Here is a 14336-nt window from a genome sequence, read left to right as displayed (position 1 = left end):
ATCAGGGACCAAACTTTCTCATCCAGCTCATCAATTTCCACAGTTATCAATAATAGTTTGGGGTACTTTGTAATCCTATAGCCTGTGATCTCATTAAGTCAATAACCATGTCATAATATTTCCCCACCTTTTTGCACTCCCGCTATATGTGGAAAAAATGTCTCCACCCTCCACATCTACGCCAGCAGAGATCCGTAACGTCTGGAAACCTTTTTCAATTTGGCCGTGTCATATACCATCTATAGAGCATCTTTTAACCATTTTCTAATATTTGTGATGAGACAGAACTCCTCCCTGTCATTTGATAGCACAAATCCCAGGCAGTATCATCCACTGGGTTTCCAAAATCATGTTCCAAAGCAATAGATATTTTGGTTTGTTTATTTATTTAGCATATTTATATACCGTTTTACCAGTATTGATACTGATCAAAGCGGTTTACAATAATATAAATTAAAATAAAATAAAGTAAAAGTAATAAAACAGAGTTTCAACAGAGTAAGAATAAAAATACAGTATACAGTAATTATAAATAACATAAAAATTAAGGTGATAGAGTAAAAATTGGCGATTATATTTTAAAAAACTTAAAGAAAAGAAATTAGAACAAAAGAGTAGATATCAACTTGACATTAGTAAAGTATATCTGAGAGCAACTCACCTAACACTATTTACTCTGACTGAGGGGTTCAATATCCTTAAATGCTTCCTGAAACAAGTGAGTTTTCAATGCTTTTTTGAACTCCTTTCTACTAGGTATTTGCCTTAAAGAATCAGGCAAAGCTTTCCATAGAATAGGTCCGACAACCGAAAAGGCTCTATTTCTTGTCACGTTCAGTGCTGCATTTTTTACTGAAGGGACTTCTAGTAAGTTTTTTCACGCTGACCTAAGTTCTCTCTGAGGTTTATAAACTCGCAACGTGGAGCACAGCCTGGTAGAATCTATGTTATTTAGCAAAGAATGTATTAGCGAGATAATTTTATACTGGATTCGTATTTAACCGGTAACCAGTGTAACTTATATAGAATTGGGGTGATATGTTGTTTTAAAGGAGTACCTGTAAGGAGTCTAGCTGTTGAATTCAAAACCAATTGTAAAGGTCTAATAGCAGTTTCAGATAGACCTATATAAACCATTACAGTAATCTAGGCCAGACAAAATCAACGCTTGCAGTACTGATCGATAATCGTGAAAAAACAGGAGAGGGCGTAGTCATTTTAAAACATGCAGTTTGAAGAAAGAGTTTTTTACTGTTTTGGAAATATGTTGTGCTAGAGATAGGTTAGTGTCAATCCAGACACCTAGGTTTCGTGCTAACTTAGTGATGTGTATTACATCATTACCTAAATTTATACTGGGGGGAGGGGGGGCATTTGTGGAATCAGATATAAAGCTGAGGTATAAGAGTTCTGTTTTCTTTTTATTCAGTTTCAGACGGTTTCACCCCATCAGCCTTATCACAATACCCTTTGAACAGTGTTTTGTTCTTTTGAATGGACTCTGCAACTCATCTAGAATGAACATAAGATATTAGCTGTAAATAGGGGATCCTATCCTTTTTATCCAATGGGTATTTCTGACTAAGCTCATTGAATGAGTAAGCACCTTTCCCATCCCATACCTGTTCCAATCTCTTGAGTCCCAGACTGATCCAGCGCAAAGCTGCTGTACTAGAAGTTTCTGGAGGGAAATCTCCATTAAAGAGAAAAGAAGTTTGATGCCAGTACTGTTTATCCCTCACCAACTGCTGTCTATATTTTGTCCAAATCGCTAATGTTAGTTGGGCAAAAGGAGTTGCCCCCTTAAGCCAATTCCTATGCCCTTCATGTAACCAGATTGGCCTCTCCAAAGAGAAAAACCCCCTCCATGTTCTGTCCAGATCTATCCAGATTTTGTGCTTAATTCGATAGTGCCACTCTAATATCGCCCTCAGTTGAGTTGCCACATAATAGAAAACAAGCTTTGGTATCCCTCAATCCTCCCTGATTTTTAGGTTGATAAAGTACTTCTCTTGACACCCGGGCGACTTCTTTTTCCAAATCAAAAGACCTTCCTCTGCCAGCCTCTCAACATTTAGTCAGGACTATGGATCAAGAGAATCTGGAAAATAAAGCAACATATAGGAAGTATGTTCATTGTGATTTTATTTATTCACATGTGGAGAAATTACTACTTGCCTGATAATTTTCCTTTCTTTAATGAAGACATGAGAGGTCTTGAACGAGTAGATGTGACTCGGTTATTTACACTTTCGAATAATAGAAGGACTAGGGGGCATTCCATGAAGTTAGCAAGTAGCACATTTAAGACTAATCGGAGAAAATTCTTTTTCACTCAACGCACAATAAATCTCTGGAATTTGTTGCCAGAGGATGTGGTTAGTGCAGTTAGTGTAGCTGGGTTCAAAAAAGGTTTGGATAAGTTCTTGGAAGAGAAGTCCATTAACTGCTATTAATCAAGTTTACTTAGGGAATAGTCACTGCTATTAATTGCATCAGTAGCATGGGATCTTCTAGGTGTTTGGGTAATTGCCAGGTTCTTGTGGCCTGGTTTGGCCTCTGTTGGAAACAGGATGCTGGGCTTGATGGACCCTTGGTCTGACCCAGCATGGCAATTTCTTATGTTCTTATGTTAATCCACGACCAGTGGGTTATGCACTTCTACCAGCAGATGGAGGTGGAGCAAAGCTTATTTCACGCTATATATACACCCCTGTACTGACAGCCTGCCAGTATTCTCTGCAAAAGCCAACTGGACAACTAAACAATACATGATCATAACTATTAACAGACAACTATTCAAATACTTAGTTAACAGGAAAACATTGAGTTTAGACAAAGAGTGTAATATCACTAATGTAGGGACTGGAACTGACCAGTAATTCCCAGAGATGCAGCCACTCAGGAGGACAATAGCACTACCATCCGGTAGCCAAGGGTGGAAAGGTAGATTAACCTGTCTTCATTAAAGAAAAGGAAATTATCAGGTAAATAGTAATTTCTCCTTTCTTAGCATTCAGATAGGTTAACCCATGACTAGTTGGATGTACCAAAGCTACTCCCGAACAGGGTGGGAGGTTACCTGTGGTCCAATCAACACTGGATACGCGAAGGCTGCTTCCTCCTGGGCCTGCACATCCAGGTGGTAATGCCTGGAAAAGGTGTGTAAGGAGGATCACGATGAGAGACTACAGTCTAATCTCTGCTCATGACACTGCATGAGCCCTAACCTGACTAGGCAACAGCTGTTCAGCATCCACATACGCGACTGTGATAACCTCCTTAATCCAGCGGGCTATTATAACCTGTGTTACCAGCTTACCTGGTTTACCCCCATCATGGAGAATAAACAGCTGGTCTGTCTTCCCGAGAGGTTTAGAAATTTGCCGCTTGACATCCAATGTAACAGACGATATTCATCCACAGCTCTCTTCCTGTCCAGTGTCAGCAGGGAAATTTGATTGATTTGAAGTGAAAATCCTAGACCACCTTTGGCAAAAAAGACAGAACAGTTCGTAGCTGGACTGCCTCCGGAGAACTCACAGGAATGGTTCCTGGTAAGACAGAGCCCGCCGTTCGGAAACTCTATGCACAGAACACCATCCTCTAGTAAGTAACCTCAAGGAAAGGCTACACAGTGGTCGAAAGGGGAGACTACCAGAAAATCCAGAACTAGATTAATACTCCACAAGAGCAAGGGGGTCGAAAATGCTTCACCCCTTTCAAGAGCCGGTCACATTCCGATGGGTCGACAAGGGTTCATTCACATGACCTCGGAAACAGGCAAGAGCCGCTACCTGTACCTTCAAGGAATTAAGAGCCAAGCCCTTAAACAACCCTTCCTGCAAAAAATCCAAAGTGAGCGAGATTTTAACTGATCGAGGATGAACCCTTCATTCCTCACACCAAGCTTTATTTGAAATCTTTTCTATACCGTCGTTAAGCTAGATGCCGTCACAATAAGGCACATAACATCATGTTGCTTAAATGTCTTAAATTATATCAACTAAACAGGTGCCATCAAAATACTGTAACAATTTCATAAAGATTAATTGGTGGGTGAGATAACTCATGTCCAATTCTATCTATATCAGCTATAAGATAAACTAATACTTAAATCTAGTCCTTTGTTGTTGAAATAAAAATAAAATGCACACAATTTGAGTAAGATGGTGTGTGTGTGTGGGAGTTCTACTGGCCGCATCCTATATTTCCCTGGATTCTACTCTTCATTCTCTTTGTGGATGCCATGTTTTAGACTTTTTCTGAAAGTTTTGATGTCTCTTTGCAATCTGATTTCTAAAGGCATAGTGTTCCATATTATAGGTCCAGGTAGGGATAGGGCCCTATCCCTTTCTTGAGTTAGTCTAGCTGATTTTACTGAGGGAATAGTTAGCAGTGCTTTGTTTGCTGATCTCAGGTTTCTGTTAGGGATGTGTACGCGAAGGGCCGTGTTCAGCCATTCTGCCTTTTCGGCCTCGGAGGGAACAGGCAGGCCGCGCTGGGCTCGGCGCGCGCAGGTTGCACAAATGTGCACCCCCTTGCGCGCACCGACACCGGATTTTATAAGATACACGCGCATCTTATAAAATCTGGGGTACTTTTGGGTGGCACGAACAAAAGTTCCGGCGCGCGTATTGTTTTAAAATCCGCCCCATTGGGGTGGATTTTCAAAGGCTCGCGCGCGTAAGTCCCGGGGCTTTCGAAAAGGGGAGGGAGGGGGCGTGTCCGGGGCGTTCCTGAAACGACGCGGCGTTTCGGGGGCGTGCCGCAGCGTTTCGGGGGTGGGCCCGGGGGGTGTGGTGCCGGACCGGGGGCGTGGTCGAGGCCTCCGGACCAGCCCCCAGGAACGGAGGACGGAGCGGGGCTGCCGGCAACGCGCGCAAAGTTACGCCTGCTTTCAGCAGGCGTAACTTTGCCGATAAAGGTAAGGGGGGGGTTTAGATAGGGCTGGGGGGTGGGTTAGGTAGGGGAAGGGAGGGCGAAAAAAAGTTCCCTCCGAGGCCGCTCCGAAATCGGAGCGGCCTCGGAGGGAACAGGCAGGCCGCGCTGGGCTCGGCGCGCGCAGGTTGCACAAATGTGCACCCCCTTGTGCGCGCCGACCCCGGATTTTATAAGATACGCGCGTATCTTATAAAATCCAGCGTACTTTTGTTCGCGCCTGGTGCGCGAACAAAAGTACGCACTCGCGTAATTTTTAAAAATCTGCCCCATTGTCTCCTATCTCCACTGCCACTCTCACAACTTTGCAGTTTGTGAAGATAAACTTCTTAAGATCAAGTTGTTTTTTTTTTCTTTTGTGCCGTCACCCAAGTCTGCATGTCTCATTACTTTTAGCAGCTACTAACTCTGGGGTCTTTACATGCTGCCATTGCAAAAGATTGCAAAGGGGAGCTAGAGCTCTGGAATTAAACTGCCATAAACCAGGGCAATGTCACTTCAGCATTTTTCAGTTTTTAATTTTTTATTGTAGAAAAATGCAGAGAAATAATGATTTGTGATTGTCAAAATTTACTTTAAGTGTATACTGGTTTGCAATTAACGTATTGTCAGGAACAATCTGTCATTTGTAATCCACACCAATCTGACATTTTAGGGGCATGGGGGGAGTGTCGAATATTTTTGCAAGCCACTGTGTGTGTGTGTGTATATATATATATATATATATGTGCGTGTGTGTCCATACTGGACCTTTTTGAACCATATACACACACACACACACACACACACAACATAGGGTATGTACTTGCATTAATTCAGTATCAAAATGCAAAGCAGCAGGAGCAGTTATCTTTCCAAGAGGGAGCAAAATCTCAAGACATGGTGAAAAGGTGGAGCCCAAAAGTTTCTGTTTCCTTATAAGACTTGCCATCTGCTTTTGAAGGTGAAAAATTCTTAGTATTTTCAGTGTTAAACACCTCCAGGGAGGCACTGCAAGCTTGCCCAATTTTTTTAGGTGGCAGGCTTAATCGGCCGTTTGAATCAGAGTAACCATATAGCTACATGACATGAGAGGCTGAGCTAGTTATGGTTTTACCCTCAATCTAGTCATGGAGATGTGATTCAGCCACCTCAGGGAAAGAGATAGATATACACTAATATCCTCAGTTTGTCCCTCCCACATTCTGTCAAACCCCCCCCCCATGCCCTCTTCCCTAAATACTGTCGGCTCCTGCCCAGTTCATCTCCCATACCCATTCTCTGTCCTCCAGCAGTTCAGCTGCCCCCTCTGACCAGTCAGTCAGTTTTCAGCAACCCCCTCACCTTGTTTTGATACTTAGAGCTGCTCCCCATGCCCTGGAACCGGGGTGCCTTACAGAACCTGATAGCTCTTAATCTGAGCCATGTGGTACCCAAATTCCGACACTATTCTCATGAAACTAAGAAGCTGTAAGATCAGCTTATGAGTTTGGGCACCTTGTGACTCAAACCTGCCGAGAGCCATGCAGAGATGCCATGCAGAGAAGTGGAGGAAGGTAGGGGGAATTCCTTTTAAGAATAATAATTTTCAAATGATAAAACAATGCAGAACCCTTTAGGTATACTTATGGAAATAAAAACTTCAAAATACTTTTTTTTTTTTAATGAATGTGGTTATTTTAAATTTGATTTATTTGCAATTTCTGTATTCCAGTGTTATCATAGCAAGTAGAAAGAGGCCATTTACTGGCCATATTAACATGCCATGTCGATTTGTCAATTGGCACTGTACAACTTGCTAGTTAGCTGGCTTGAAGTACAGCCTCATATCTAAAAAAAAAAAAAAGCATATCTTTTATAATGGCAGAAACAAAGAAAACATAATTAAACAAACAATCTAGAAAAAATAAGATTGCAGTTGTTCCACATCAGTATAAAGCCCACAAGAAGGAAGAAAAGGATCAGAAGGATTCTTAAAACAAAAAAAAAAGTACACCAGGAAAATAAGGAAAAACTGTATAGAGTAACACAGTCCTGCTTATATCATTGTGCTTATGTTCTGGCTTTATTACCTTTTTAAAATGCTGTTTCCAGTAACAACACTTGATTCATATGAATCAGCAAGCCCTTAAGATTTGTTTTGCATAAATGTAGACAGTTGGTCATGATCCCAATTGAGATATTTAAAATCTTTCTATTTCTTAGGCTATATTCACCATCACTACAGCTTGTTGTGAACTCAAATTTTTTCCTCTTTGCTTGCGTCTAAAATGCCTCTTAGATACTTATGCAGTGGTGCCTCTGGCAGCAGGCATTTTCATGAGATTAGATGTTCTGAGCCAAAAGTGAAAGCATTTAATGATATATCAGAGGAAATTATGCTTACTTTAAGGGCTCTATAACTGATCAAAAATTATAAAAACAAAACCTTGTTTTGTGAATTCCATCACTGGTAATAATCAGTTAATGTTGAAAGACTCTGACTGCCATTTCACTACACTGATAACATATTTTTGAACATGCTGTAATCCACTTGGTACTCATTTTCAAGGGATTAGAGACACTAAAGCACAGTGGTTTCAGTTTTGTGTGTAACTGTATCCAGTTGAAGCCCTAGCCATGAGCCTGTTCTCTTTGTGCTCCTGTGGGCTAATCCCATCAGTTTTTCCATCGATAAGCAGGGCTTGAATTAGTCATGATATGTGGGTGACAGCATTGGTGGTACCAAATGAATGTCTCTCCTAGTTAGGAGAACGTTTAGCTCTACTGAGCATGTGCAATAATTCTTGCACTGCAATGCCTTGTGAGCCCCCTCTGTCTTTTTTCGTCCAAGCACATTATGGACATGTACTCTGTCTCTTTGTGTTTTTTCTTCAATTCTCTTCATTTTTTGTACACTTTATATTTTTCATTCTAAAAGTTGCCTTGCTGCCTCAGCAATACCCCTGACAGCACTTTTCATTGCTACCACAAAACATAAAGTAAAAAGTACTTGCCTCCTCAAGATGTCCAGCAACAACATGGCCACAGTAATTGGATTCAAGAATTGTATTTATGGCAAAGTAATGTCCATTACAGATGGACACTAGCTCTGCTAAGGTTGGCTGGGACCGGAGTATGACCAGGCTACTCACTATTATTGCAGACGGATGTTCCTGTGTACACAAAGCACCAGAGCTTTTAAAATGGTGGAAACGCGTACGTTTCTTAGAAATCACATTCGCTTCTCCCCCCCCCCCCCCCCCAGTGCAGCATCGTTTACCCCCTTTGTAAGGTAGACCGAAACTTTGGCCTCTTGTATTGCTAACTGGCCTGCATTAATGAAAAAGTGGTGTAACTCTGCATAACTGCTGGAATAATCAGTGTCAAAGAAGCACTGAGGGCCATCTAAGCACAGTGCATTGGCGCAGGCAACGCAAGATGTATTGATGCATCGGCACTAGTGCATCACCATGGTTCTTCCCTACATCCAAAGGGGGAATGGATGTGTACTCTCGAACTGAAAGATGCATTTGCCCACATACCCACCATTTCCACCCACAGCCATTATCTTCACTTCAGAGCAGACTCTTCCCATTATCAATACAAAGTACTTCCCTTTGGGCTGTCAGCAGCACTAAGGATCTTCACCTTGTGTCTGGCTATAGTAGCAGTGCACTTACGAAATCAGTCTTCCCATACCTAGATGATTGGCTAGTCATGGCCAACTCCCAGGAGGGTGTATTCATCTCCCTGCAGAAATCAATTCAGCTTTACAGAAGTTGGGATTTTTAGTGAATTTGGAAAAGTCAAATCTAGTGCTGACCCAGAAAATACAATTCATTTGAGTATGGATAGATTCATTGCAGGAGAGAAATTTTCTTCTGATGGAATGGGTGAACACTCTGAAATCACTCATTCAAACTTGAACTCACACTGCTCAACAGCCAGAGAAGTCTTGGTTGTTTTAGTTCATATGGCGGCATTCATTCATGTAATTCAATTAACCTGCCTCCACATCTGCCACCTACAGTGGCAACTATCAATTAGACCAGCTAACTCAATCCTTGACAACCAAAATATAAGTCTCAAAGAACATGAAACAGGAATTGTGCTGGTGACTAAACCCTCACGTTCTTCGAGAAGAAGCTCCACTTTGTTTGCTCCCTCATCAAGTAACCTTAGTGATGGATGCCTCCACAAAAGATTGGGGAACCCATACTGGACCTTTCTGAACCAAAGGGACTTGGTCTTTCATAGAAAAACATTTTCAGAATAACCTACTGAAACAGAGTGATCAGTCAACTTTCACTCACGTTTTTCAAGGGAGAATCATTTCAAATCAAATCGACAACCAAGTGACCATGTTCTTTGTGAACAAGCAGAGAGGCACAGGGTCATGGACTCTCTGACAAGAAGCAATAAGGATAGGGGAATGAGTATGCAAATATCAAGCTGTCCTGCAAGCCACTTATCTTCCAGGCATCTCCAACACATTGGTGAATATTCTCAGCAAAGTTTTCCATCCTTAGGAGTGGTCTCTGCAACAATCAACAGCCAATATACTATTCAGCTTATGGGGTCTTCCAGCGATCGACCTATTTGTGTCAGAACAGAAAACTGGAGAAGTTTTGTTCCATTCTACCCAGCAAACTTAGGTCAACTCAGGATGATTTTCTGCTCAAGTGGAATGCAGATCTCATGTTTGCCTTTCCACTGATATCTAGCAATGCAAAACGTGCTAAATGATCAAGCTGGACTGATCCTCATAGCTCCAGTGTGGCCCAGACAGATTTTGTTTACATATTTCATACAGCTTTCTAGCAGTTCTCTGATTCATCTGGGATCAGACCCAAACTTATTAACTCAAGAAAAAGGAAGTCTGTTCCAACCAAATCTCCCATGCTTCAAACTGATGACTTGAATGTTGAATGTTCAGTAATCTCAGATCTCTCTTTACCCAGAGAGATTGAGGACATAATAGTGTCTGCCAGAAAGCCATCAATTAGAAGGGAACTATGACTTTAAGTGGAAAATAATCTCCATGTGGTGTCAGCAAAATGCCTTGGATCCATTCTCATGTGACCCCAAATGTTTACTAACTTACTTGCTTGCTCTTTCTGAGTTAGGCCTGATCACATCGTCAGTAAGAGTATATCTCGACACCATAGCGGCTTACCATATTCAAGTTGACAGTAAGATTATATCAAAATTTATCAAATGCTTATGGTAAATTAAACCTCCGGCACAGAAACCATCTGTGCCATGGCATCTGAATGTTGTTCTATCTTTATTAATGAAACCATCCTTTCACCATTAGACTTTGCTTCTCCTAAGCTTTTAACGTGAAAAGTAGTATTTCTTGTAGCAATAACATCAGCCAGAAAGTCAGCGAACTTCAGGCATTAGTTCATTATCTACCATATCTGCAGTTTTTCAACAACAGGGATGTACTCTGAACCTACCCGAAGTTTCCACCGAAAGTTGAATCAGCTATCCATATTAATCAGGCCATCATATTACCTACTTTGTTCCCAAGGCCACATGCTCATGAAGGTGAAGGTGAGAAAGCCCTTAATACCTAGACTGCAAAAGGCCTTAGCTTATTAGAAGACAAGAACTCAGCCACATTGTCAGGCTTTGCAACTTCTCGTATCCTGCAATCCTAACAGACTGAGTATAGCAGTCACCAGATGTATATTATCTAACTGGATAGCTGATTGCCATTCAACAGTGCTACACATCACAGGCTAACAAGTTACAAACTACTTCAAAGCCTATAAGGTTAGAGCTAATGCTTCATCCATTGTTGACTTGTGAGCAGTCCCTCGCTGCAAGTTGATCATCCGTACACATATTTACATCTGATTACTGTCTGGACAACCTCTCAAGCAATGACAATAAATCCAGACAAGCAGTTTTGCTTAGCCTGTTCACTCAGTAGTCTACTCTCCATGGTTGAGGCTGGGCTGCTTATTTAATAAATGCTCCGCTGCAACCCTTAGCTTGGGACTCACTGCATGTCATGGCTAATTCAATCCTGCTTATTGATGGATAAAGAAAGTTTGCTTACCATAAATGATGCTTTCCGTAGATAGCAGGATGAATTAGCCATAGAATGTCCACCCATCTCCCTGTAGAGTCAACTACACAGCTAGATTTTGCTCTGTTATAAACTGAGGTGGCTCATGAGGCAGTGCCCTTACGGGAATTCTCACACAGGCTCAGTAGAGCTAAAAACCCTTGGCTAGGAAAGATGGGTCTGTTCGGAGCCCAACAGATAATGTCACCCACGTGTCATAGCTAATTCATCCTGTTGTCTTGGAAAACACTGTTTACGTTAAGCAAATTTGCTTTTGTCTTAGCTCCCCCAGGATAGAACAGTGAGCTAAACAGAACAGGAATAGACACACTACGGGAAGTGCAGTTAACGAGAGAATGTATACACTTTCCAGATTACCTTTGCCCAAAACTGATGAGGCCATTCAGTCCTGAGAGAACCTTGTCATCTAGGTTTTTTCTTCATAGATTTGCTGTTACACTGCAAGATAGAGTAGGGAGTGTGTGTGGCAAAATATTCAGAATCTGCTTATCCATCTGACAAGAAATCAGAATTAATAATTTGTTTGCCCACACTTATTCCACATGCAAAGCTTTGTAATGACTTGTTTTAGATATTTGATGCCTTAATACCTCATTTTTCAGTCCCTGCTGAGAATCTGTGTAGAACACTTTAATAAAATCAAGCCCAAACTCCTAGCTTTGTTTATTTCTGTGTATAACTCATAGCTGCAAGTCATTTAACACAGGAATTGTTACTGTGGCAGTATGTAAGCCATAGAGTGTTATTGTATAGTGACGTAAACTGCAAACAGCTCCATTACCTGGGCCCAGGCTCTAGAATCTTTGTATTATACACTTCTGACAGATTTTTATGGTCCATAACCTTCTTACAGACTGCCCTGATGACTCTGATGTCCCTGAAATAACCGTCTCTTATATGTGCGTCCTATCTGTTGTCCTATCAGGCTGTTGTCCTTTGTACCTATCTGGAAATGGGAGCAGTTGATCTGCAAGGGCGTTCAGTGATTGAACTGGGAGCTGGGACAGGACTGGTAGGAATAGTGGCTGCTTTATTAGGTAAGTTTGGCTGTGAAATATACTTGTAATTTCTTCTCATGGTCTTCTCCCTGTGGTACTTTTTTCCCCCCTTTCTGCACATTTGTGGCTGCAGTAGTGCTTACTGTAAGACTTTTTTTTTTTTTTTTTTTTTTGCTTTATACAGTATTTAGAAATATGTCTACACAGAAACTGGACTAACAGTATGTTTGTGACTAGCTTTCGAGAGCTAGGCTCCTTTCCTTAAGTCAGTGTAAAATGTGCTAAGGATGATACCATCGGAATAAAAAAATAAATTATAGGTTGAATTACAACATCAGTATTCATTTTTCAAAGCTGTGAAGAATTGTAAAGTAAAAAGATGCCAAGGAGTGATGTGTTTAGAGAAAGGTGAGAAAATTGACCTTTACTTCTACACATCTAAATAAACAAAATGGGGCAAACACACTATTTCTTATAATCCTGTTAGACCAGTCCAAATGCATGGGTTATCTCTGCTATTAGCAGATGGATACAGAGGACACACCTTTTCCAGTGGAATTATCACAGAGCATATAGGATGGTGCAGCATGGGCAAAGACCAGTATTCTCTGCCTCCGCCAGATGGTGGTAAGTCTGGATTGGTGTAGCAGGATTTCGGTTCCCAGGCTTCGGCCTATGGCCTTACCTGGTAGAGCTTTGCTTGCACTCTGTTCCTAGAGTTTGTCTTTTCAGTTGAGCTTATGCAGTTCCCGGGAAAACAGTTTGGAACCTTCCCCTGGTTGAGCACTTTGGCACCAGTTTCCCGGGTTGCCTGGTAGAGCAAACCCAATGTTCTGCTCCCAGGGCCTTCTGGGCCTAGTTAAGCTCAGGGGGGCAGTGGAATTTTTCAAAAGTACTTGGGTCCCTCTTTTCTCCACTTCCCTTTCCCCCACCTGGTCTCTCTTCTCCTTAATTTGCTCCTGTTCATATTTGTATAAAGACTAAAAGAAAAAAAAGGCAAGAGATCTGAGAGCCACTGCTGAGAACAGGCTGGTGACAGAGGTGACATAACCTGTTTGGAGAAACTTGGAGGCCTCTGAAGTTTCCAGACCAGATATGGGGGCGGAATTTCTTTGTCTGCTTAGATAAATGCAAAGAGTTTAGTAGTCGAGAGTGTGGTACTGGTATGTTTGCAGCATGGCCAACTTCTACAGACTTGGAGGGACAGTTTTGGCAGTCATTTTCACTGTCTGTTGGCTGGGCATTGGTGGGAATGGCTGCCAATTTCGATCATTCTTGCAGGCCGCTTCCATCTGCAGTGCCTCTGGAAACAGCTTTTTTGGCCCAGGGGACTCATGGTTTTGCTTCTTTTTTTGGGAGGGGGATGGGTGATTCATGAATTGATCTGCCTCACCTGCACTGCTCTCTTTCTCTTCTGGGGGCTTTTCATTCAGAGCTCCACCAGGCCTTCTGGGCCCCTGTGGTTTTTCTCCTAGTGAGGCAGCTACTGTGCTATCTTTGGAGAACTGCTCTTAAACACCCCAGGCTGTCTAGAGAGGCTTTCATTGTAGGGGTGGGGGAGGTCGTCCCCAAATCTCACCCAGATTCTAGAGGGCAGCTGGGTTCAATCAGTCCTCAGTTGTTGGTAGAAGAGGGGGAGTTTCCCTCAGAGGGTGAAGACTCTTCAGTTATGTGTTTATTTCATAAAAATGAAGTGTCACCTCTATTATCTCAGGTGGTGGTGTCTCTCCAGCTCTCAATTTCTAGAGCAGAGGTGCCTCAGATGGGGATCCTGTTCTGTGGGATCTCTGTGAGCTGTCTGAAGCTTTTCCCCGTCATAAAGTAGTGAAGTACATGGTTATATTTGTATGGGACTCCCCTGAATGGGGTCTCAAGGTCATCAATACCCTGAATAAATTATATCTTCTTGACCCAAAAAAGAGCAAAACAAAAAAAAAAAAGCTCTCAAAAACCAAATACAAAGAGAGACAGCAAATGCTAATTTATAAATAGGCACCATTCCTGTTAGTATAATACTATAAGGTTATCAGCAAGCTGGGAAATATATTACTATTATATTATTAAACAAGCATACAGTTTGTGAAATCTATCCATTCAGTCTTTTATATTTTATATGACATTTATATAATAATATCTTTTCCTTACAATCAGTTACTATTTCAATAAAACTAAGCACTCCTTCTGGTGACATATATACTTTCAATATACATGCTATTTTAGTAATGAACTGACAATTAATTCTGAATTTTCAAGAAAGTACATATTCTTGTGCTCTATATTCTCAATCTGTAATATTTGAACTGCTAATTCTGTACTGATACACTTGATCTTCCAGT

The 14336-nt window shown here is 41.6% G+C and overlaps 1 protein-coding gene across 5 annotated transcripts in view; it reads left to right on the top strand.

Annotated features, from left to right (window-relative positions):
• METTL21A (methyltransferase like 21A) overlaps positions 1-14336 on the top strand; it is a 59409-nt gene that overhangs the window by 32744 nt on the left and 12329 nt on the right. For all 5 annotated transcript variants that reach the window (XM_029606362.1, XM_029606364.1, XM_029606365.1 and 2 more), the window contains one exon: positions 11928-12039. In XM_029606362.1, the coding sequence (XP_029462222.1) occupies positions 11928-12039 (112 nt within the window). The remainder of the gene's footprint in view (positions 1-11927; positions 12040-14336) is intronic.

Source organism: Rhinatrema bivittatum, chromosome 6 (assembly GCF_901001135.1).
Source record: "Rhinatrema bivittatum chromosome 6, aRhiBiv1.1, whole genome shotgun sequence".
Taxonomy (NCBI): Eukaryota; Metazoa; Chordata; class Amphibia; order Gymnophiona; family Rhinatrematidae; genus Rhinatrema; species Rhinatrema bivittatum.
The sequence above is the reverse complement of the archived record's forward strand: the minus strand, read 5'-3'. Positions and strand labels throughout refer to the sequence as shown.